At 34.4% G+C, this 24,097-nt stretch overlaps 2 protein-coding genes across 3 annotated transcripts in view; one reads left to right on the top strand and one right to left on the bottom strand.

The window, feature by feature from the left end:
- The window catches only part of TBC1D15 (TBC1 domain family member 15), a 60,714-nt gene that overhangs the window by 29,797 nt on the left and 6,820 nt on the right, over positions 1-24,097 (top strand). The window contains exons 6-13 of one of the 2 annotated variants that reach the window (XM_045553355.1): positions 3,839-3,941; positions 4,889-4,939; positions 5,247-5,444; positions 8,336-8,464; positions 9,012-9,115; positions 10,171-10,265; positions 16,674-16,790; positions 21,903-22,003. In XM_045553355.1, coding sequence (XP_045409311.1) covers positions 3,839-3,941; positions 4,889-4,939; positions 5,247-5,444; positions 8,336-8,464; positions 9,012-9,115; positions 10,171-10,265; positions 16,674-16,790; positions 21,903-22,003 — 898 coding nt within the window. The remainder of the gene's footprint in view (positions 1-3,838; positions 3,942-4,888; positions 4,940-5,246; positions 5,445-8,335; positions 8,465-9,011; positions 9,116-10,170; positions 10,266-16,673; positions 16,791-21,902; positions 22,004-24,097) is intronic. The other variant, XM_045553356.1, reaches the window with a different exon arrangement.
- LOC123639509 (protein S100-A10-like) lies at positions 18,195-18,837 on the bottom strand. Its single transcript, XM_045553357.1, has one exon. The coding sequence runs from the start codon at positions 18,743-18,745 to the stop codon at positions 18,452-18,454; it is 294 nt and encodes a 97-aa protein (XP_045409313.1). The 5' UTR covers positions 18,746-18,837; the 3' UTR covers positions 18,195-18,451.

The following is a 24,097-nucleotide window of genomic DNA, read 5'->3' as shown; positions in this document are numbered from 1 at the left end:
ATGTTCCTCCCTCCATTTTTTTTTTCATTCAAAAAAAAAAATTTTTTTTTGAAGGCCTACTATGTCTTAGATGCAGCAGTGCTACATGCTGGAAAGATACAGCAATCATAAAATATGGCCCCTGCCTTCATGAACTTTTGTAGTATTTGTGGGAGAGACAAGCATCAGTTAAATAAATATAAAATTTCAGCTGTAGTAAGTGCACTGAATAAGACATGGCACTATAAGAGCATATAAAAGGATAATCTGAAAGTTTTTCATGTGCAATGGTAATTGAAATTCTGGGAGAGAATGAAATCAACTAAGGGAAGGATAAAGTTGGACTAGATGTGGGCGTAAGTGATTAATTGCAATCTTTAATGATGTAAAAAGTTAGCAGAGGAGACTGACCTTCCTACGCTTTGTTCTCTTCTCATTGAGCTTAGTCCGTAAGTTTATGGTCAACCAGGGTGTGGCAGTTCTTCTGAAGTGACTACTTCAAAAGCTACTCCCCAAATATCAGTCACTTCTCCTTTGTGTATTCTCCTGTGACACTGGGTGGGGGGCAGTTTGCTTTTGGCCCATGAATGGGCTGAAATGCACAAGAACAGTGCAAGGCCCCTCTACTCTAGGCTGAAAATAAGTGCTCCCTATTTTTTATTTGTCACAAATTATGCGCAATTAAATTGTGCGTATAGCTCACCGTAGATTATATAATGAGTCCAAGTAGTAGAATAAAGATACTTTAGTATAAAAAAAGTTTCCAATTTGTGTAAGTCATCTCCCACTATCAAATTCTTAAGGAGAATTTTAAAGGCCCTTGTTCTTGTTAGTTGTGATCCAAGTGAATGGAATTCCCAAATTTCTAAGTTAGAGTTCAAAGAAATGAAAGCTTTCAAATATTATCCCCTATTTTTTAATTCTATGAAGGTGTCCGCTGTGGGGGTTTCATTTCCTGTCCCTGGAGGGACGGTTATCCTAAGCAGGGTGTTTCCAGAGTCATATGCCTGTCTGTGGTCAGAGATGTCTTCTTCTGAGTTCAAAACCAGGAGAATTAGACCAGTTATCGTTTTATTTTGATTAAGCTAAATTGAAGAACATGGCTTGCATCTGTTGCTGTATTGTCTTTTTAATATGCTCCCTAACAAATTAAGTTTTCCTTCCTAAAGAGCAGACCTTCCTCTTACAGGAGCAGGGTCTTACTATATGGATGAGCAAAGATTGCGAATGATCTAGGCATTGGGTAGCTGTACAAGAGCCAGGAAGAGGCTCGGCTAGACCAGTCAAGCATAGTAACATCTTTCAGTCTCACCAACCAGATTTAGTAAGTGCAAAATAGGCCACTTTCTTGAGGCTTAGTAGTTCTCAGGTAGTATTCTTACCTACCAGGAAAACAAATTGTCATATTCATTGATGTTTGTAAATGTTCTTTCGTTTGTCATCATTTAAAATGTGGTATTCATTTGGATGAAAGAATGTGCTACAAGTACATTTTTCTTACCTTTCTGAACGAAGTTGGTTGCTAGGCTTAGAATGAGGCCTGTTGATTCCATTAAATTATTTTGCATATTGGGCCATTTTTACATTAATATATAGCTATCGAAGCAGTAAAATATTCTCCTGAAAAGCCAGATTGGTTATATCATCGCACAGCACCAACTATTTAAATGATTAAGATTTAGATGTAAAATTTTGATATTGTAAACATTAACCTACTTTTTTATTCACATTTTTTATTATCCATTACAGTAGTATTTTATTTACTTCTTTAACTTTACATATCAGTCATTCTCAGTAGCAATATAAAATAGTTACTGCTACATCTCAATGCACAAACATTGTTCAATTTATAATTTCTGAATTTATTCTGGAGGTCTTTAGGAGAGGTGCACCCCAAAGCCTGGGAATGACTTCAGAATTTTCAGGAGATATGCTTCTACAGTTGTGATATTAGACCACAGTTTTTAAACTGTATAGTAGGTTCTAATAGAATGGCTGGTGTTAGCATCATTAAAAGTTCACCTTACTGTTGCAGTGAGTTTGAAAGTTTTGAATAATGTTGGCATGAGAGATCAGTTTCCCAGAATACATATTTATAGATTAAATCAATTTGGTAACATGACTGATGGAAAGATTGTAATAATATTCTGGAACGTCAGTCCTCCTTTTAGTGAGTTCTGCAGTTGCCTAACAGTATACTACTTGTCCCTTGACTGATGTACCTTTCTTTTTTTTTTTTAATGTTTTATTGATTTCCTTTGGGGCAGTCAAGTTCTAAATTTCTTCATATTCTTCTCTTAGTAGATCTTCCCCAACCCCATCAGAGAGTATTAGTTTAAAAGAATGAAATATTTCCTTTTAAGAAATGTATTTGTGGTTGCTTGTTGGTAAGGCAGTCATTTCTTCTTTCCATCTGCTGTTTAGTGGCCACTGTTTTAGATATGAAGTCATAGAATTATCTGAGCCCAGATAGCTAAAGATTGCATATTGACTCCCCTTCTACATGAACAGGCAGTATTTTGATGTCCGTCATCATTTTTATTTGGATTTTAAAGAAATAATTTGACTTAATTTATTGTTAGAAACAAATTGTCACAGTGCCAGCAGCACTGTGCTAGGAAAAAAACATTTATTCATGTATTAGCTACTTTTCTTATGCTACATTTAAAAGTTGACCTATCATTTCAAAAATACCTTGTGAGAGAATCTGTAGGTCTTCATATTAAATATGACCCCTCAAAATATTCAGAAAAATGTGTTTAATGAAAAGTGAATGTTTTAAAACGTATTTTTTCCTTCATCAAATGACTCAACCTCAGCTCCTTTTAAAAAAGCCAAGGGGCTTATTAGCTACTATCGTCATCGTAGATCGAGTGCTGTTTCTGACTGTGTAAGAATGAGATCTGTTTTGGATTTCATATCCCCTCTAGTGTTACTGTTGCATCCTGTTTTGTTAGAATTGAGAAGAGATAACTGTTATTAAAGATCTTATCTCAAACATTATAATAAACTAGAGGTATATAGCAGCAAAATAACACATTTGATTTTAAACATAGAAAAGTTGTAGATTTATTACAACTGACTTCCTAAGTCATAAAACTTACTGAATAGAAAAAGACTTGGTAATACATCTGATTACTTGAAATTAGATGTCTATATAGAAAACATTTTATTTATTCTGTAGTTATTAAGAAATGTGGAGAGAGACTTGGTTCCAGAGCTTAATAAGCAAGAACTAAAAATACACTATTATCTGATATGTAACTAATAATCTTGTTAAATATGTTCAGATGTGTGTGTTTATAATTATGGCTAGCATGATTGATGATCTTTACCAAATAACTAATATATTTTATCTTATATTTTTAACATCTTATATTGCAGTACTACCAAGCTATGAAATGGTGTTGGAAACCATTTCAAAATAAGACATATTTTTCTGTATTGTGCATATTATATACTGATGAATCCTAAAATGTGTTTTGGCTTTCTTTTACTTTTTATGATATAAAGTCAGATACATTGTAAGGCTTTTCTATTGTAATTCTGGTCAAGAATTTGGGTTCATTACAATTTACTCCTCTTGGCTTTATCTGGGATAAAAATATACCTTATTTGTTTTATATTTGTTGTATAAAATTTATTTAGTATCGATTTTGTGTTTCATGTAGTGTAGTTTTGAAGGTCATTTTAAAAAGTTACTAAATATTTGCTAATATTGTATTCATGGGGAACTGTTCTAGAACTGCACATTGAAATTTTTTTTGGTATAAAAAATGAACTGTGCATTAGTAATTATTTAAGTAGTAATTGATGCAGTGTGCTAGTATTTTCTAAAAATCTCCTTTTTTAATTACAGATCTTCACAGGATAAAAGAACACTTCTTGTGAATTGTCAGAATAAGAGTCTTTCACAGTCATTTGAAAATCTTCTTGATGAACCTGCATATGGTTTAATACAAGTATGTTTCTTAAATCTATACTGTAATAATCTATTAATATAACTCCATTTTATATATTCCCTACCTCTCATCTTCTCAGAATACACAGAATGAGGCGCGTGTGTATGTGTGTAATCTTTATGGAATTATTATTTGTAATTTTCTAGAAATAATATGTTCATATTATTTGCAAGACCCAGAAGCTTCTTTTGTTCTTAGTTATTCTCTTAAGGCAATTTTTTCCTTTATTGTACTGAAATTGGACATCAGTAGATTTTTATTATCATAGATTTCATTGATTAGGCCAAGGGTCACAGGATAAGCCACTGTGAATTAATTAATGATCAATTCAGGCAAAAATATGATTTAAATATTTTACTTTTCATTTAAGTAGGTTGTTTTGGGGTCATGATAATCTAATTCCCCTAAAAGTATTTGAGTATGTTCTTGTATTTGGCTAAAAATGTGCACATAACACAGGCAAAAATAAAATTTGTTTATTTTCACTTAGAATACTATGTAAACTGAGATGGTTTATTCATTTCTTTATTTGTCCCAGCTCCTCTCTTGTTGGTTTTAAAGATGTAGAGATTAATAGAGTAAAGAGGGAACTTTTTAGGAAGAAAAAGAGTTAAAAACTATTTAAAATAGAAAATGAGGGGATAGTTTTTCTGATTGTCAAAATAATCGGTTATTTAATAAACAACTGTTTTTGCTAAATATGAGCAAGCAGTTTGGGCTTCAGAAGTAATCCTAGGATGTGTCAGTAGAAAAACCTTTTGCTGTTTTCAAGGACAGCACTGTTTCAGAACAAATTATTCTTGTCAGCATGATTTACTATTCATGTAATTAGATTAAAATGTCAGCCAATATTTAAATATTGTGAGCTTTTAAATTTAGCCATCAGATATTTTGTGTTAGACTAGTATGGTAGAGCACACTTCAAGAAATATTTTTTTTTTGTGAAGGCAGGACTGCTAGACAGAAGAAAGCTGTTGTGGGCCATTCACCACTGGAAAGTAAGCGCTGCATATATTTTGGATGTATGCAGATTGAATGAAGCCTGCAAATCATTTGCTTATCTGCAATTCAATCAGTAGCATTAACTTGCCATTTATTATGCTATTTTAACCAAATGAAAATGTTGGCTTAGAAAATTTAAATTTTTCTTCCAAGAAAGAAAATAAAATTTTAAGATAATCTTAGAACACTCTGTTTTAGTTCTGATTTCCCCCCTTTAAAAAACTTTGCTTTATTTCCCATGATGAAGTATTTTTATTCTTTATTTGAATTAATAATGCTAATATTTTTCTTCCTACTACATAGAAAATTAAAAAGGATCCTTATACAGCAACTATGGTAGGATTTTCCAAAGTCACAAACTACATTTTTGATAGTTTGAGAGGCAGTGATTCCTCTACACATCAACGACCACCTTCAGAAATGGCAGATTTTCTTAGTGATGCTATTCCAGGTCTAAAGATAAATCAACAAGAAGAACCAGGATTTGAAGTCATCACAAGAGTGAGTGGAGATTTATATTAATACAGCTCTGATATTTTAACAGGAGGATGTGTACTGAACACTATAGAAATTGAATTTTGGTGCTGTCTACTTCTTTCCCATAATCCATTCTTATAACTTTTTGCTGGCTAATATTATCTAACAGTTAATGCTTGTCCTGCCACCAAATTCTTGATTTGTTCTCCACCTTACATTTTCTCTATTAATCTTGCGTTTCTTTTCTTTGATTAACCTTTTGATAATAAACAGGTTGTTTGTTTTATGTAGCACATAGCAATGAATTAAGAGTGAGCCTTGCCTATTGCACTCAGTTCTGTTTCTCCGTTGTGTGTTTGCTCAGTAGGTATTAGTGGTAGCTAGTCAGGATAGTACTTTAGGGCTTTCATTCTCATTTGAATCTTTACATTTTTAAATGAGATGGGTTTTGGCTTTGAATTATGGCAAATCTTTATGTATGCTCAACAAGACTTTTGAATTTCCTACAATTCTAGGCTTGTACATAGTTAGAAAATCGTAAATATCTAAATTGTAAAAGGGTTTATCTTGCAAATGGCATTAGGTTGTTAAATATGAAATTTCCAATTTTGAATCAAAAGTATAGTTTATTATATCTCAAACAAGAAGCAGTACAATTAATCAAAGTATGCGCCTAAACTGTCAACACAGTTTTGCCACCTTAACGGTAGCTTATTTATGCCAGCAGCAAAGAAGCCTGGAGAGCAAGTGGCAGTGAAATCGCTAAAGGTATTTTCCACAGCTTGTTGAGAATTGAATATTTTTCCTTGCAAGAAGTGGTCTGAAGCCTGGAAGAAGTGATAGTCAGTTGAAGCGAGGTCTGGTGAATATGGTAAATGACAGAGAGTTTCCAAGTCCAGCTTCCTTAGTTTGAGCCAGCGATGTTTGTGCAAAATGTGGTTGAGTATTATCTCGCAGTAGGATTGTCCTGTCTCTGTTGAGGAATCTCAGCTGGTTAATCGCAAGCATTCTCATCATTTATCCAATTGGTTGCAGTAGACATCCACTGTAATCGATTGACCAGGTTTCGTGAAGCTATGGTGGATAATGCCAGTGCTGGACCACCAAACAGACACCCATTAGCTTTTTTTTGATGAATATTTGGTTTTGGACCATGTTTTGGCACTTCATCTTTATCCAACCATTGTGCCAAATGCTTGTGATTGTCAAAGAGCACCCATTTTTCATCACACATAACAATACAGTGTAGAAATGGTTCACCTTTAATGTTGTGACAGCAAAGAAAGGCAAGCTTTGAGATGATTTCTCTTCTGATGCTGGTTTAATTCATGCAGATCCCATCTGTCTAGCTTCTTTACCTTGCTGATTTCTTTCAAATGGTCTGATAATGTTGGAATAGTAACGTCAAACCCTTGCTGCTAATTCATGTGCAGGTTGAGATGTATTCACTTTTACTAATGCTTTCAGCTCATCATTATCCACCTTAGTCTCAGGTTGCCAATGTGGCTCATTTTCAAAAATAAAATTACCACACAGAACCTCTCAAACCATTGACGTACTGTGCGTTCATTAGCCACATCTTTTCCAAACACTTCATTGATATTTTGAGCTGTCTGTGCTGCATAGGTTCCTCAGTGGTATTCGTATTTGAAAAATAACAAGAATTTTTGAATGGTTTCACAAAAATTGCTCTAAAAACATTTGAAAGATAATCACAAACCAAACATGTTTGAAAGACTGAGGTTGTATTGAATACCTTCACAATAAAAATAAAACTGGAAGTGTCAAAGTGAAATGTCAGAGATATCAACTGTCAAACTTAGCACTTAAGGAAATTGGACATTTCATATTTAGTAACCTAACATTTTTAAATTACACATATCTGTTAATTGAATTAAAAGCTGTAAAAAAATGCCAAGTGGAGCTAATGGTCATGAATCAATTCTGAGAATTACAAACTTTAGTTCGAAAGAAAAGCTAATTTTAACATATGATTAATGGAATAATTATATATTCTTTCTTTTTAAATAATATAGTCATGGTCCCCAACCTTTTTGGCATCAGGGACCGGTTTCATGGAAGACGATTTTTCCACAGACCAGGCTAGGGGATGAGGGAATGGTTTGGGGATGATTCAGGCATATTACATTTATTGTGCAGTCAAACCTCTCTACTAATGATAATCTGTATTTGCAGCCACTCGCCAGTGCTTGCATCACTGCCTCAGCTGCACCTCAGATCATCAGACATTAGATTCTCATAAGGAGTGTGTAACCTAGATCCGTCCCATGCGCAGTTTACAGTAGGGTTCACGCTTCTGTGAGGATCTAATGCCACTGCTGATCTGACAGGCAGAGCTCAGATGCAAGCAATGGGGAGCAGCTGTAAATACGGATGAAGCTTTGCTTGCTTGCCCACAGCTCACCTCCTACTGTGTGGCCAGTTCCTAACAGGCCACGGGCTGGTAGCGGTCCATATCCCGGGGGTATGGACCACTGTAATACATTTTGAAGGTTTCTGATAGAATTTACATGTTGAATGTTCTGTACTTATGTAATTGAACCCAAAACAGCAAAGAACCCTTTTTTTTTAAAAAAGTAACAAATGTTTTTATTTTGTTTTTGAGATGGGGTCTTGCTGTGTTGCTCAGGTTGGTCTGGAACCCCTGGCCTCGAGCGATCCTCTCACCTCTGCCTGCTGAAGTGCTAGGATTACAGGTGTGAGCCACCGCGCCTGGCCAACAAATGTTTTTAGTCTATGGGATTTCATGTCTCTGAATTTGTAACCCAGTTGTGTGTTCAGTTAGGGGTATTAGAACTCATGTCTGAAAAATAGTATTTTAGATTTAGTTTCTATATACCTTGATTTCATTTCACTGGTTAAAGATTTACTTGTTGCTTATCTTCTTATTTTAGATTGATTTGGGAGAAAGACCTGTTGTTCAAAGGAGAGAGCCAGTATCACTAGAAGAGTGGACTAAGAACATTGATTCTGAAGGAAGAATTTTAAATGTAGATAATATGAAGCAGATGATATTTAGAGGGGTAATTTAAACACTCTACTATGGATTGTATCATAAACTGCTAGTATTCAGGGTTGTTTATATATTTTTTTTTTATGGGAAGAATGAACTTTTTTATTTCTTTGTTGAATGATGTCTTAAAATTCCTGGATTGAATGGGACAGAGTGAGGTGCTTATGATATCCTTGGTGGGGGGCTTGGGTAATGGTATACCCTTAAGCCTAGGGGAGGATATTCTTCCTTGCTTGAAGTTCTGTGGGTTATCCGAAGGAGGTACACACCCCAGTGGCATTCACCTTGTTTAGTAAGGTTTAGCCTGGAAAGACTCATCAGTCCCACTAACTGTTATATAATCTACTGTATACTTTGCGTTATTTAAGCTTTCTGGCAACTGCTTACATCTTTAGAATCTAGAAGTAAAAAACAAGGTAGTATTCACTGAATTGAACTATTTTAATGTGTAAAACTACCTCTTAAATATTAGTTTTCCTGTCTATTTATATGTAGGTTTTGTGAACTTATAGTATTGCCTTGTTTATTAATGTGTTTAATATGCGTGCTTTCTTCAGGGACTTAGTCATGCGCTGAGAAAGCAAGCATGGAAATTTCTTCTGGGTTATTTTCCTTGGGACAGTACTAAGGAGGAAAGAACTCAGTTACAAAAACAAAAAACGTAAGTAATGGTCTTTTGTGTGTTCATCAAAGAAATTCAAGTAAGCCACTCATACGAATTAATATAGGGTTTCTACATGAGGATTTGTAATAGACTAGAGAGTGGGAAATAATTTTATTGTCATCATTGTAATTTAAAAATTATGAATGTTGTAATTATTTCAAACCAGAAACACTTATTAGAAGGACTTTGTTGCAGTTATGTTGGTGAACATGTAAAAAGATTTTAAAAACTCCAGTTCCCTTGTACAAGCCTTTGCATGCTTGAAAGATAACTAATATTTACACAAACATTTTTAAATATATCTGATTCATCTTGATTCATTTTTACAGTTTACTATGAAGTTATAAAATTGGCTCTTAAGAGGTATATTTGCTCTTTAGATTAATTGCCTTTAAACTATTTTCCTGGTGCTCTTATAACATAAACTGATCATTCTTTTTTGGAAGAATATTTCCATTTTAAGTTATTTCTCAGATTTGAAAAGAAAAACAGACTAGCTTTCCAGATATACATCTTATTTCCAGTTGTCAGTCTAGGGCCTGTGATTTAAACCTACTCTTAAGTATTATGTGCATATTCTCTGACAGTCCTTTCTCTTTTCAACTAGTTTACCAATCCTTCTAAGGTATTTTTACATTAACAAATTTCTGTGATAAACCAGTTGGAAAATGGAACTATAATGTCACATTTTTTAAAGAAGTCATTTAGATTTGTAGTTATAATTATTCAGAAACTTTAGTGGTTAAAATGTAATGACTAGAATAATTTTAGATATAATTTAAAGGATTGACATAAATGTTTTTGTAAAAGCATGCCTAAAATTATTCTAGTAAAGTTTATCACATAAACTTTGTGACATGTATAAGGTTATTTTTTCCCTTTGTTTTTACTAATTTGTCATAATTTTAAACATTTCACTATCATGTTTATAAACTTATATCCCACTAGCATCATAAATGCTTTGATATACTGTTTATAGAAAAATCCAGTTAAATAATGTGAAAAATAAAGTTTTCAAATAGCTTTGTTTGGTGTCAAATTGTTTTCTATAGCGACGAATACTTCAGGATGAAACTACAGTGGAAGTCTGTCAGCGAGGAACAAGAGAAGAGAAATTCGAGGTTAAGAGATTATAGAAGTCTTATTGGTAATTTTTTCTTAACAACTTTGGAAATGCAAAAAAGGGGTTTACATTGACTTGTTGATAAGATTAAAGACATGCTACAGCATTAGCATTCAAAAGACAAATCATAATTAGAAAGTACATTGGAATGTGTTTAATGTTCTTGATTGTTCCTGTTCCAGTAGGCATATGAATTCAGTCAGTATATTTATAAGTACTGATATATTTAATTTTCAGTTCCAAAATGTGAATTAAAAAAAAGATGCTTTAACTTTATTTGCTTGTTGAATTTAACTTCATTTAAAAAAACTTTCATTATTAATTTGTGTTTATTATAGAAAATTAAGGGTACTATAGATGAGCAAAAATAAGAAAATAAAGATTAGTTTTATTTCTGTCACCCAGAGATAATTATGGTTAATAGGCTTTGGTTTATATTCCTCTAGACCTTTTCCTAAATATGCATATACTTCATTTTTTAAATTAAATAAAATGACTCTAGATAGTAAATTTTTGTTAGCATTCCAAAATAAATAAGTATGTCCCTGGGAATAGTTATTCTCTAAAAAAAAAAAAAATGCTTGATAGACTTTTATCATAGAAGCATTAGACTTATTTCCAAATAGTACTGTGTTGTATAGGTCTTACAGTAAAGACCAGGTTGGTATAAGTTACTGAAGGAAGCATAGTTGCTGCTGTGCATGTTTACCTGACAAGTTTCAGTTCATAATCTTCATTTTCAGTTGAGAAAACCAAAATATTGAGAGCATAAATGACTTGTTCAGGGTCACATGGTTAATAAATGTGCAGAGCCCAGTTTTAATGTTCTTAACTATCTTATTACACTGTCTCTATGTAATTTTAGGATAGCTTTGGATAGTAGTGAAAGTTAATTTTGCAGTTCTTATATGCTATTTGAATTTGTTTATCTATAGCTTCATAAATAAAGATAGGGGATGTGTTATGATCACTACCGCAGCCACCACCACCACCCTCTCATGGAATAAGGATTTCTCTAAATTAATTTAGAAAGCCCAACGTAACAGACTGGTTTTATAGATTTTGTAGACATAAAGACAAGTGCTGAGATCTTTTTGGCAATACTACTTTTGATTGAAAAAGAACTTAATTTTTCTGCAAAATAAATTATACCAGCGTGAATTGTGTCCTTCCTCTGGTTAAGGCAAAAGGTTAAGGGTTCTGAGTCATGCAGTTTTATCTAAAGTTTCCAACTGAAATTTCTTGCATTTTCAGTTTCAGCAGGAAAAATGATAATGGACTTTTTCATCCTGCTTGAACATAAAATATTTGAACTGGAAGGGAACTTATAGGTCAAATAATTCTGTGTTTTAAGACTTTTCTCTCCACATGCCATATCCTCTTCCCTTTATATCAAGCAATAATGATGATGTGATCTTCTCAACCTTTCCAGGACACTGATAGAAAAATTTAGATATTTTAAATCTGCATAGTATAATCTGAATGGAGTCTAATTTGCTCATTTTTAGCAGATAAAATTGAAACCCAGTAAAGGTTAGTAAATTGTCTTAAGCCATCCATCCAGTTAGTTCCATAGCCCAGACTCATTCATACTCAGATCTAATTCTTAATTAAGTGACCTTTCAACTATACTATGTTTTCTACCAGTAGAAATACATAAAATAAGTTAGTTTTAAAGCATTATTTTTGTATAATACTTTTTTCTAGAAATATTTTTTAGGAATGATTACTGAAAGCTCTTTTGGGGGTGGATATTAGTTTACTTTATTAAAAACAAAGCTATACAGTAAGCTGTAGGCCTTGTGGATCATGCCAAGAAGTTGGATTTTACTTTAAGTATATTGAGAAACTACTGGAGCATTTTAAAATAAGAATATCTTGTTTATGTTTTGAAATCATTTTTATTGCTGTCTGGTAATGAATTTTGAGTCAAGATAAGAGTAGGAATAGGGAGATGAGTTAATAGAAGTCCAAGCAAGAGATGGTGGTAGTGGAGATGCAGAGAAGTATATGGATTCAAGTTTTATTTTGGTGATAGAATTGATAAGACTTTCTGATGTATTAAATGTGGGATGTGAAGGGAAAAGAGAAGTCAAAGATAGGACTCAGTTTCTTGAAATTGGGTGGTTGGTAGGAGTTGCACACTTACTCAGATGAGCAGAATTGGGTATGGTGAAATTGAATTAGGTATTAATTGTATATACCTCAAAGTGAGCTATACAAATGGAATGTCAGGTAGCTAGTTGAACAGTCTGGAGTGGTCTGGTAGGAGATATAAATTTGGGTGTTATCAGTATAAATATCCATGGAAATAGATGATGTCACCTAGTTAAGAAGGCCCAGGAATCTCAGTCTTTAGAGCAATGGTTTTTAACCTTGGCTACACATTAGAATCACCAGGGGATCTTTTTGAAAATCATATTGATTATTTTAATCATTCATATCTTCAGTCATTCAATAAATATTTACTTAGTGCTTGTCATGTACTAGGCTTTCCTCTAGGCACTGGGGATTCATCAGTGAACAAAACAGGCAAAATTCTTGCCCTCAAGGAGCTTCCATTTCTGTGGGAAAGAATAGACAGTAAACAAGATAAGTAAGTAACGTGGTATGTTAGTGATAAGTGATAAATAGAAAAATAAGGCAAGGAAGAGGGTTAGGACATTTGTGTACGATGTTACAGTTTTTTGTTTGTTTGTTTGTTTGTTTTTTGAGACAAAGTCTCACTTTGTTGCCCGGGCTAGAGTGAGTGCCGTGGCGTCAGCCTAGCTCACAGCAACCTCAAACTCCTGGGCTTAAGCAATCCTCCTGCCTCAGCCTCCCGAGTAGCTGGGACTACAAGCATGTGCCACCATGCCCGGCTAATTTTTTCTATATATATTTTTAGTTGTCCAGATAATTTTTATTTCTATTTTTTAGTAGAGATGGGGTCTCACTCAGGCTGGTCTCGAACTCCTGACCTCGAGTGATCCACCCGCCTCAGCCTCCCAGAGTGCTAGGATTACAGGCGTGAGCCACCGCGCCCGGCCCAATGTTACATTTTTAACTTGGGCACCAGGGAAGGCTTTTACCAAGAAACTGATATTTGAATAGAAACTGAAAAAGGAGTGGGGTGAGCTATGCAGATACATAGGTGAAAGGCATTCCAAGCTGAAAGGAACAGTAAGTGTTAGACTTGTTTTCTGCTTCAGGACCTTTCCACGTTTGAAGTATAGCATGGAGGTGAGTGTGGCTGGAATGAGTTGATAATGTCAGAGAGGGAATGGTGGACAATTAGATGCAGATCACATAGAACCCTTCTAGGTCATTGTAAAGACTTAGGCCTTTACTCTGAAGTGAGATGGGAAGCCAGTGGAGGATTTTGAGCAGAAGAGTGGCATGATCTGATTTATGTTTTAACAAATCACTTTGGCTGCTGTCTGGAGAATAGTTGTAGGAGGGCAAACATAGGAGGAAAGAAAAAGACCATTTGAGGCTATTGCTGTAATTCAGGTGAGAGATGATGGTTGCTTGATCCAGGGGGCTAGCAGTTGAGTGGGTGAGATTTGAATAGAGACTTGAAGAAACAGGGGTTATATGCTATACAACTGTCTGGGTGAAGGGCATTCTGGGTGAACAGCAAGGTCTAGACTTGTTTCTGCCTCAAGGCCTCTGCATGTTTGAAGAAGAGCAGGAGACCAGTGTGACTGGAATGGAGTTATTCTGGGTAAGCTGTGGAGTGAGTTGGGCAGGAGATCTTAATGTTGGTTTCTATATGTATTTTGAAGGTTTAACTGATATGTCAGTGTCACATAAGAGAAGCAAAACTCAAGGATGACTCCCACGTTTTTAGGACGAGCAGCTGGAGGAATGGAGTTGCTGTTTGTTTACTAAGATGGAAAAATCTATGAGAAGCAAGTTTAGAAGGGAATATTTGGAATTTGGTTTTGGACGTTAATTTTGAGATGCCTATTGGATGTCTGCAAGTTAATATGTAGAAGTGGATACATAGTGCTGGAATTCAGGGGAGAGGTAGGGGCTGGAGAAGAATTCAGGGGTCATCAACATAAATGGTATAAGACTATGTGAAACTGTGAATTATGAAACTAGGTGAAATTGCCAGGGGAGTAATATAGTTAGGAAAAAAGAGGCCCAGGAATTGAGCCTTGAGGTACTTTAGTTTATAAGTAGGAAAAAGAGAAATCAGAAAAGGTGACTGAAAAAAGAGCTAGATACAAAGAGGGAAAATAAGTGTTTGATCTCCTAAAACACAAGTGAAGAAAGTATTAATATTTCAAGAAAGGGTGACTGCGAAGTCAAGTAAGATGAAGAATTGACCATTGCCTAGAGTAGCAAGGAGATCACTGAAGATTTGAATTAAAGAGGAATTTTGATGGATTGGTGGGTGTGACCACCTGGTTGGAGTGAATTCAAGAGAGAATGGAAGAAGAGGACTTGGAGACAATACATTCAGCTCTTTGAAGGAATTTTGCTCTAAACAGATGGAAAGAAAATGGGGCATCATCAGGTAGAGGGAAAAGTAGGGTTCAAAAAGGTTTTTATGATGATGAAAGAAACAATAGTATGAATGCTATAGGAGTGGTCCAGTAGAGAGGAAAAACTAATGAAACTGGAGAGGGAGATAAGAATTACTAGAGTCCTTGGATAGGGTGAATCTAGGGGACGGATCTCAAGCACAAGAGGAAGGGCTGGTCTTAGCCATGATCATTGAAACTCATTTAAAATGGTAGGAGAGAAGGGAGACCCAAATACAGTTATGTGGTTATAATAGTGGGAACCTATGGAAGTTCTCTTTAGATAATTTCTGTTTTCTCAGAAATAGGAAGCCAGATCCTCACCTGAGAGCTGGGATGTGGGAGAAGATACAGGCTTGAGGAGAAAGGAGATGTAAAATAGTTACATGGATAGGGAGTGTAAATGGATGGGGAAATATAGTATGATTGCCAGGCAGCAATAAAATGGAGTCAGTCAGCGTGGTTGTGTTTTTCTTCAGCCTTTTGAGCTACATCCAATTCTGGAGAGTGGGATTTAACTAGGGCTTTTTTTTTTTTTTTTTTTAAACTTAAGTACTTATTTTCTTTCTAGAAATATCTTACAAAATATCATTTTTTATTTATCATTTTTGATCCTTTTTCTGTTTTTTGCCTGATTTGTCATTACTAAATATCTATATAAAAAGAAAGAAATACTGATAGTTCATGAGGGTACAAATAACTTTTTACTATATTTAAAATACCTGTTAAGGCAGATATTCTATATTGACATTATGACTATGTAAATTGTGCTTGAGTTAATAAAATTAAGCACCTCTTTAACAGCTGTGAAATGAGATTGAAACATTTTGACATTTTTAATTGAAATTTTATATTTATAGCATGAGTGGTTTGGGTATTGCTTTTTCTTATTTGAGAAACGTATCCACAATTCTGTAGATATTTGCATCCTTTTTAAAAATCAGATATAATGTACAGGAAGCTAGACCATTGTTCTAATAATTTTTTTAAATGCCCTTACGGAATCTAAGCTCATGTCATCTTCTATATTGTCATCTCTTTGTAAGAGTTTTGAGAAATTTTTCACATTACTCAGTTTAATAAGGGTGAAGGCAGTCATAGCTTTTAAACAGAATTGATAAAGAGCATATTAATCATTTCAAGTTTCTTTAAGTTATTTCTTCCTAATTTACTGAGGGTTTCAGGTTTGGGGAATGCCTTTTTAGTTGTAAAGTCTGCACTTAATAGACATCAGTGTTTGGGAATTGAATTGTCAATACAACCTTGGACACACTCATGCTGATGTTTCAAAATCTGTGTTTAATGTTGTGAAGTCATTTCTAGCAAAGTGTGGATTTTAATTTTTATAAAGTTAAAATAAATTGCTGATAATGATATCTCAACTGAGTGCTGTATATATGAAAATAAGGAAGTAATTTGTCCTAAAGATGATTATGGAACATGAATGACAAAGAAGTTGATACTTAAAATGAATGATGTAATTGTGAATGAAACAAATACCTTTGATGACGTTTGATTGGATAGTAACTTTTTTATTACTGTTTTCAAGTACTGCTATCACATGCATTAATGACTGGCATTTTTATCACTAACTAATGTGAATTATGACTTAGTATTGCTTTTAATTCATTGAAAATGTTTCCTACTATGCAATTAAAAGGTTTCTGTGTTTAGATAAAAATTGAAAAATATTGAAAAATCTGCCCATGAGGAGGTGGACTGATTTTTGAAAAATATTCCAAAATGTTACTTTATTGAATATTTGAAATGGAATTTGATGAATTTTTCTTACATGAAATAAAGCTTAGCAAGAGAATGAAATTAATGGCAAGAAAAAGAATTCTAACTTTTAAGATGTAAGCCTCATAAAATCTGTTGTTTGAAAGGTTTTTAAATATGTGATGGTTTTCCTTTTCAGAAAAAGATGTTAACAGAACAGATAGAACAAACAAGTTTTATGAAGGCCAAGATAATCCAGGGCTGATTTTGCTTCATGACATTTTGATGACCTACTGTATGTATGATTTTGACTTAGGTAAGTGTTCTTTTTGTTTAAGTAAAGTCCTAATTTAAAAAGATGTAAATATATTTACTTTAGAATTTAAATTTATTAACCAGTTAGACATTGGTAATAGCTCTGTGGCCTAATTTTTATAGCAGTTGTTCCACAGGGGACTGGAAACATAAGGCTATCCTTCCCAACCAAGGAGTCCTGGGTTGCTGCAGCAAAGTCTCAGGGCACTGTGGAATATTTTAAATTCTTGAGGGAATTATAGTGACATCTGTAGGACAGTGCTCTAACTACTTGCTGAAACAGTTAAAGGTTTTAACATTAGATCACTACATACCTTTTGATGAAGTTATATCTTTGCAAAGCTGGGTTTTTTAGCCTTGCTGTGATAAGCAAGTACTGTGTAAAAATAAATGAGGATGGTGGTATCCAGTTGAATTTCAAGGTTTGAAAGTAGTTCTTAACACGTGCTAAGTTCATAGGACATAAATACTCAAGAAGTTGTTGAGACCTAACTGCTTAATAAATGGAGCTGTTATTTCTTTGAGACTAGGAGTGTCTTGGAAAAAATTACTGAGACATTAAGGCTTCTGTGAATTGAAAAAGTTTAGGAACCATTATTTGATATACTTTTTCCTTTGTGAAGAAAAATACTGATTTGAAATCTTAGACAAGCAGTACAGATAATTTTATAGGGCATGTAGAACTCACTCTCTTTCCTTGATAAGTCTTTCTACCAAGATTGGATTGTAAGGACTGGTGCTGGAGGCAGAAGTGGGAAATTGCATGGGGAAGGGATACTAAGGGGTAGAAAACTCTTGAGGGGCAAGAGAACTGAGTTGTTCTTTAAAGGACCAACAAATTCCCTAACCATCAACCTTTAAATAAGTATGAATAATAGAAAAGTTTCTCAGTTACCTGCCAAGTGAGTGGCTCCCAGCTAGAGGACAGTAGAAATAGATGTTTTCCAGATGACTTTAGTAGAGCTTAAGACATCTTTTGGAGAAGGTGACTGGATACTCAGCACATTAAACCCAAGTGAACTTTGAATTATGGGCACATTTTCTTCCCTGTTTTTGTCTATGAGAATTCCTCCTGGCTTCCTATATGTAAGTTAGGAGAATCTACAGCCTTGGGGACACGTGTGGCCTTCTGGATCCTTGAGTGTGCCCTTGTGACTGAATCCAAATTTTACAGAACAAATCCCTCTTCAAATTGGATCATTGAAAGAATATTGGTTGAGTGCTTTTTAGGTTACAGAGTCATACTGTCATACTTGATTTGATTATTATTTTAATGCTAATAGCAGCCTTTTGAAGAAGTGGGGAAATCATCCCAAGTTTATGAGGAAGGTTATATTGACTTAGAGAGTGATTCTCAAGGTTGCACAAGTAGTAAATAATTCGTCTGGGAGTAGAGACCCAGGTCTTTTTTTTTGGAACTAAAAAAGGACTTTATTGAGGGCAAGAGGATGCAAACATATAAAAATCAAAAGCTTATCTGGCATTTAAAGAACTTTTCTTTCTCTGCTTGTCAAATGGGAGGTGGGTTTTATTTGTACATTTTCTAAGGGTCCTGATCTGCTCACGAGATCCTTATACAGGGAGAAGCTGTGGGGCAGATTTCTTAAGCAATCCTTTGAGAGAACTCTTATCAATCAGGGTAGAGTAATTGCTCAGTTCTGCCTACTTCTTTCCTTTCTGCTTCATGTGTACTACAAAATAATCGTTGCATGCAATGGTGAGGCCTGCAATTAGGGAAGAGAAGCTCTGGAAGCCCACTTTGCCATCTCGGCACTGGTCCAGGTCCTTCATTATTTTGTCCAAGGCCAGAGGGTCTTTTTGATTTTCCAAAAATCCAGGGAACTCCTTTTCCATGAGTACTCTTAGGTCATCCTTTGTTAAGAAGCCTTTATCCCCAGCAAATTTGTGAAATGTAAACATCATGGTTTCCATGGCATGTTCCATTTGAGATGGCATTTTGGTGAGGTCTGTTGAAGTCTGGGCCGTGGGGCGCGGCGCGGATGCTGGGTGAGCTGGGATGTGGGGCGGCAAGCGGAGCGTGGCAGGCGGCGAGCGAGACCCAGGTCTTTATTGCAGGCTGGCATTCTTAGCTCTGCATCTTTAGTACCCCAACCCGTTGGCATTTTAATTTCTGTTACCACTGTAGGGAATAGAACCATGGGCCTTGGGAACAGGAGGCATTGTGCCCCATTCTCTCAGATGGTAATTTTGAGTTAGGAATTCACATATACTCTATAGCATGAGTTTCTGAATGCTCAATTTTATTAGGCCATGGTCTCAAAGCAGCTAACTAGATAACTTGCGATTTCTATTTGTCTATACTAATGCCATGCTCTTTCTATCCAGGCATTTTATTATATTTATTTTTTTGAGACAGAGTCTCACTCTGTTGCCCAGGCTAGAGTGCTGTGGTATCAGCCTAACTCACAGAAACCTCAAACTCCTGGGCTCAAATGATCCTCCTGCCTCAGCCTCCCAAGTAGCTGGGACTACAGGTGCTCACTACCACACCTGGCTAATTTTTTGTTTCTATTTATAGTTGCCTGGCTAATTTTTTCTATTTTTAGTAGAGACAGGGTCTGGCTCTTGCCCAGGCTGGTTTTGAACTCCTGAGTTCAAGCTGTCCTCCCACTGCGGCCTCCCTGAGTGCTCGGATTATAGGCATGAGCCACCATGTCCAGTCCAGGCACTTTAGTTATCTGAAACAGTCAAGGTTCCCACTAATAACTCTGGCCTTATGAGAAGCTAAGATACTTTTTATGAAAGCAGTAGACCACATTTCTTGCCCTTTACTCATAGCAGAGCAACCTTGGCTGTAAATTTACTCTTTCTTATTGGTGATTCTATCATGTTGAGTTATTTGGCTTCTTAACCTATAGGTGAGGTACAGGTGTATTTGTATTGAATACAATCTTGTTAACAGTGAGAAAGGAGATAAAAATTATCAAAAGCAGGCAGAAGATCTTAAGGATGAGTGATTTTTAGTGAGTGTAAATGCATTATACTTCAGGAAATATCTATGGGAGGTGTCTTTTTTTTTCCTTTACATTGTATGCATTATGATGATCCTGAATAATCAATAAAAGGTTAAATCATACTCAAAATACTGTGGGTACTAAGGCAAGAGAGTGGTTTTTTTAATTGATTTCCAGCCCCCACAATCTTTTTTTTTTTTTAGTATGATACTCTAAAGGGGGAATAAGCTTCAGTTACCTGGAAAATTGACCTGTATGTAGATTAAATTTTTCTTTTTAGTGTAAGAAAATGTACACTAGGATAATAAGGAGTTCATTTTTCACTGAAACAAATTTGCTATGAAAGTAATTTTAGGGAACTGCCTTAGAAATTGTAGTAATGCTGATTAAGATGTGCGTCAGTCAGCACTAGTGCAGAATCTGAGTGTCACTGAATGCTAATTTAAACAGCTTTAATCTTTCTTTAATTAAAAGGAATTTGTACATTAATTCCACCCTCACAACCCATGACATACCCCACAGAACATCATGTATAAAATAAAATAGATTAAAGGCAGCTAGAACACGAAGATTAATTTGACTACTTGCTTCAGCTCAGACGTACTGAAGAAATGTGGTAGTGATCCCATATGAAAGCTGAAGACTTAAAGTATTAAATTTGCTTCTTAGAAATTTTTATTCATTATAACTTAATAATAAAGCACGCTTTCCAGAGGAATGGTGCTTTGTAAATCTTTTGAATAGTACACTTTGAAATATTTGTCATAGACCATACGCAGTCAGACCCGGTAAAGTATTTAGTATTCTTTTGCACTTTGTTGAATTCAGATTAGATTTCTTTCATGTTTTAATTGGTTTAGGCTTTATATTTGTCATTGATTTCACTGTGTCAGTGCCAGGTAGGAAAGTTCTGGTGATAAGAAACTTTTTGAAGTTTTCTTCCAAAACAGGCAGAGTGATGTATAAACTGTGTATCATTTCTAATGGAAATATCTACTCTCCCTTTTAAATATATCTTAAATGGCTTAGGTGCAGATAAGATTTGGGTGAATAAAAATGTAAGCTTTAGAAATGAAAGACTGTATTTTCACAGACTTCGTAAGCTACCATTGAAAAATCTCTCTAATTTTAATAAATGTATAAACTTTACAAAGTTGAATGATAATGTGTAAGTGAAAAGGCTTAATATAAGCTCTTGTCCCTTTGTTGGTTCAAAATCTGTCCTTAAGTCTGAAATCACATTGTAAAGCAAGGAAATTGAGGGTTTTATAAAAGAGAAATTAAAAAAAACCCAGTAAAACCCAAGAAGCTTGACATGTTCAGATGAAAAGAAAAACTAACACTTTTTAAGTGAGGGGTCTGGTTCCTTAACTTTTCAATTTTTCTTTCAATCAAGGGCTCTAGTTGGTGTCACAGTTGAGAAATTATAATAACATCAAGAGAAAGACAGTTAAAGTGGTCGCTTTAGGCACAAAATATTGATTGGATTAAACCAAGTTGCTAGCATTGGTTGAGAGTAACAAGAAAAGAAAGGAGACAGGGACATAGTTAATGACTATTTAGAAGAGGTTCATAATTCTGTTTGTGACTCCTTTTGTTTTAGTCACCAGTGGTCTGATTGCTAAGGCAATTGGACCCTTTTCAGTTCTTATTTTACTTGGCTTATTCATAGTAGTTTGGCACTGTTGACCACTCTGGGCTTTTAACTTTCTTCTCCTTGATTTTTGCAACATTCTCCTCCCTTGATTTTTTTCCTTCCTTCTCTGACTGTTCCTTCTCAAATCTTCCTTTGAGTATGTACTCTTACATTTGATGTTCCTCTGGGTTCTCTTTTCACCTGTCCTCTTTCTCATGATGGTCTTGCACATTATTTTTTTATATTACCTATTCGTTATAGTGATATCTACACTAAGACACATAGTGGAAGCTATATATCTGCTTGACATCTCAATCTAAAGCAACTCATCTTTCTCACCTGATTACTGGACTTCCTCCTTTATGTTCTTTTCTTGGTGAACATCAGTATTTGCCCATTTCTGAATCCAAAGGAAGATACAGTTTTAAGTGAAATGGTGGTAATATGCACAAGAGGATACATAAAGCTTAGGTTTTCAGCGACTTTTTTTTTCTATTTTTAGGATATGTACAAGGAATGAGTGACTTACTTTCCCCTCTTTTATATGTGATGGAAAATGAAGTGGATGCCTTTTGGTGTTTTGCCTCTTACATGGACCAAATGGTAAGAACAGGGATTCCTTCCTTTAATCAAACTGATTTTGACAATTTTAGATGTATAGTCTTAATATTAGATTGATTTTTAAATTTAGCCAACTATGATGGAACTTAAAAAATTACTCCATGCCTCTTGACTTCTTTACTTTTTTTTTAAATAGTTTTTCAAGAAGCTTAGAAATACTGGCATTATTTGTAATAGAAAAAGTAGATATGTGCCTGTAGTACAGGAATAATCAAGATTTAATATTGGTAAATGCTTATATTCTACAGAAGAGCCATGAGTCATTATAGAATATTGATGAAATAGATGAGCTCAGTTTTGTGAAGTAGTTGAATTTTCATATTATCTGTTTCAGACATAAAGCTTAGTCATGCCAAGTAATATCCTTACCTTTTATGAATGTTTTGGATTTTGTTACTATAATGTAACTGATTTTTCTCCAGATGTGTTTGAATTATTTGTAACTCTTGACACTTTCTTAGTAATTCATTGTTGTTTTCCAGAAGTATGTGATTATTTGAATTGAACTATGTCTAAATATATATATTAGTAACATTTTATCTATTATCATTGCTATATCTTTGAGACAGAGTTCTAGGATAATATTGCAGAGAGAGTATGAACACGGAAATAAAATAGAAAAGTCTTCTTAAGCAATCTATTAGGAAAAAAAAGCTGTGGGGATAAGAGTAGATAAAGGCATATGAAATCCAAAGATCTTACTACATAGGTCACTGTATTTTTTCAAAATAAAACTAATATACATGATGCTGAGCCTTTATGTCAGATATTGAAATGGCTTGCTTGCAAGGGCATAATAAACTCCCTTGGATCTGTAACCATCTAAAATATTTTTCTGTAATAATAGGTTTTAACTCAAGGTTTCTGGGATACTAATGTGAAATTTGGAAGTGGTACCCTTCTCTTTTTTATTTACTTCTGTTCTTCCCCTTTTGCTTGCCTATTTTTCTTTCCTCTTTAAATTTTTCCCATTTTTGTCTATTTCTTCAAGTCTCTCTTTTTTTAAAAAAAATTTATTTTTAAATATTATGGGTACATAAGAGTTATATATATTTATAGGGTACATGTGATGTTTTGAAACAGGAATACAGTGTGAATTAATCAAATCAGGGTAATTGGGGTATCCATCACCTCAGGCATTTATCATTTCTTTGTATTAAGAACATTCCAGTTTCACTCTTTTAGTTATTTTAAAGTATACCATAACTTATGTTGATTGTAGTCACTTTGTTCCTCAAGTCTCTTTTCCACGGTTTCAACTTGTTCTCACTTCTCTTAGTTTTTTTCCGAATGTATATTTGGTAAGATTTGATAGTTTAAAATGTTCTTTTACTGTTAAATTCATAAATATTCAACTTAGTCCTTTGCCTTAAATTAATGTTTTTGGATTATTTGGAGGGATTTTCAGTTGCTATAATCTGGTAATATCATAGTTTGTTTTCCTTACCTTTTTGATTGATTGACTTGCCTGCCTCCTTAGTTCCAATTACTACCAAGTACTCTAGAAACCTGAGGCATTTGTTATAAAGGTCTGTACAACCGATACTAATTACATAAAAACTGTTTTCTGCATTCCTTGTGTTTTTGTTTTTTATCCTCTTTTCACTAGAGCTAGTATGTTCCTTAATGAAGGGATGTTGTCTTTGTTTCACTGGTGGTAGCATACCAGAATTTTCCTAATGCTTGACATGAGGTTATTCAATAGATTTTTGTAGAATAAACACATGAATCTTTCCCCAGGGCTTAATGTAAACCTCTATAATAGGTATTCTGAAATAAAAAAAAAACTAACATGAACGTGCTGCATTTAGTTTCTTTTGCGATAATAGTTTTCATTAAAACTAAGCCAATATTGACATGTTCAAATATATTGGCATGTAATGCCACATACATATATGCATATATACATACACATGTGTGCATGTATTTAGGTCTCATGTAGAAAGACTACTTTCTGAACATGTGTGATATATTTTATAGTCTACTTGTCATTTTTTTTGTGTGAAAAAGATTCAATTTCTTTGTTCTATCTTTTTCACAGTAAATGTTCTGTGTTTGCCTTTTCCATTGAATATG

The sequence above is a fragment of the Lemur catta genome, chromosome 6 (genome assembly GCF_020740605.2).
Source record: "Lemur catta isolate mLemCat1 chromosome 6, mLemCat1.pri, whole genome shotgun sequence".
In the NCBI taxonomy this organism is placed as follows: domain Eukaryota; kingdom Metazoa; phylum Chordata; class Mammalia; order Primates; family Lemuridae; genus Lemur; species Lemur catta.
The sequence above is the reverse complement of the archived record's forward strand: the minus strand, read 5'-3'. Positions and strand labels throughout refer to the sequence as shown.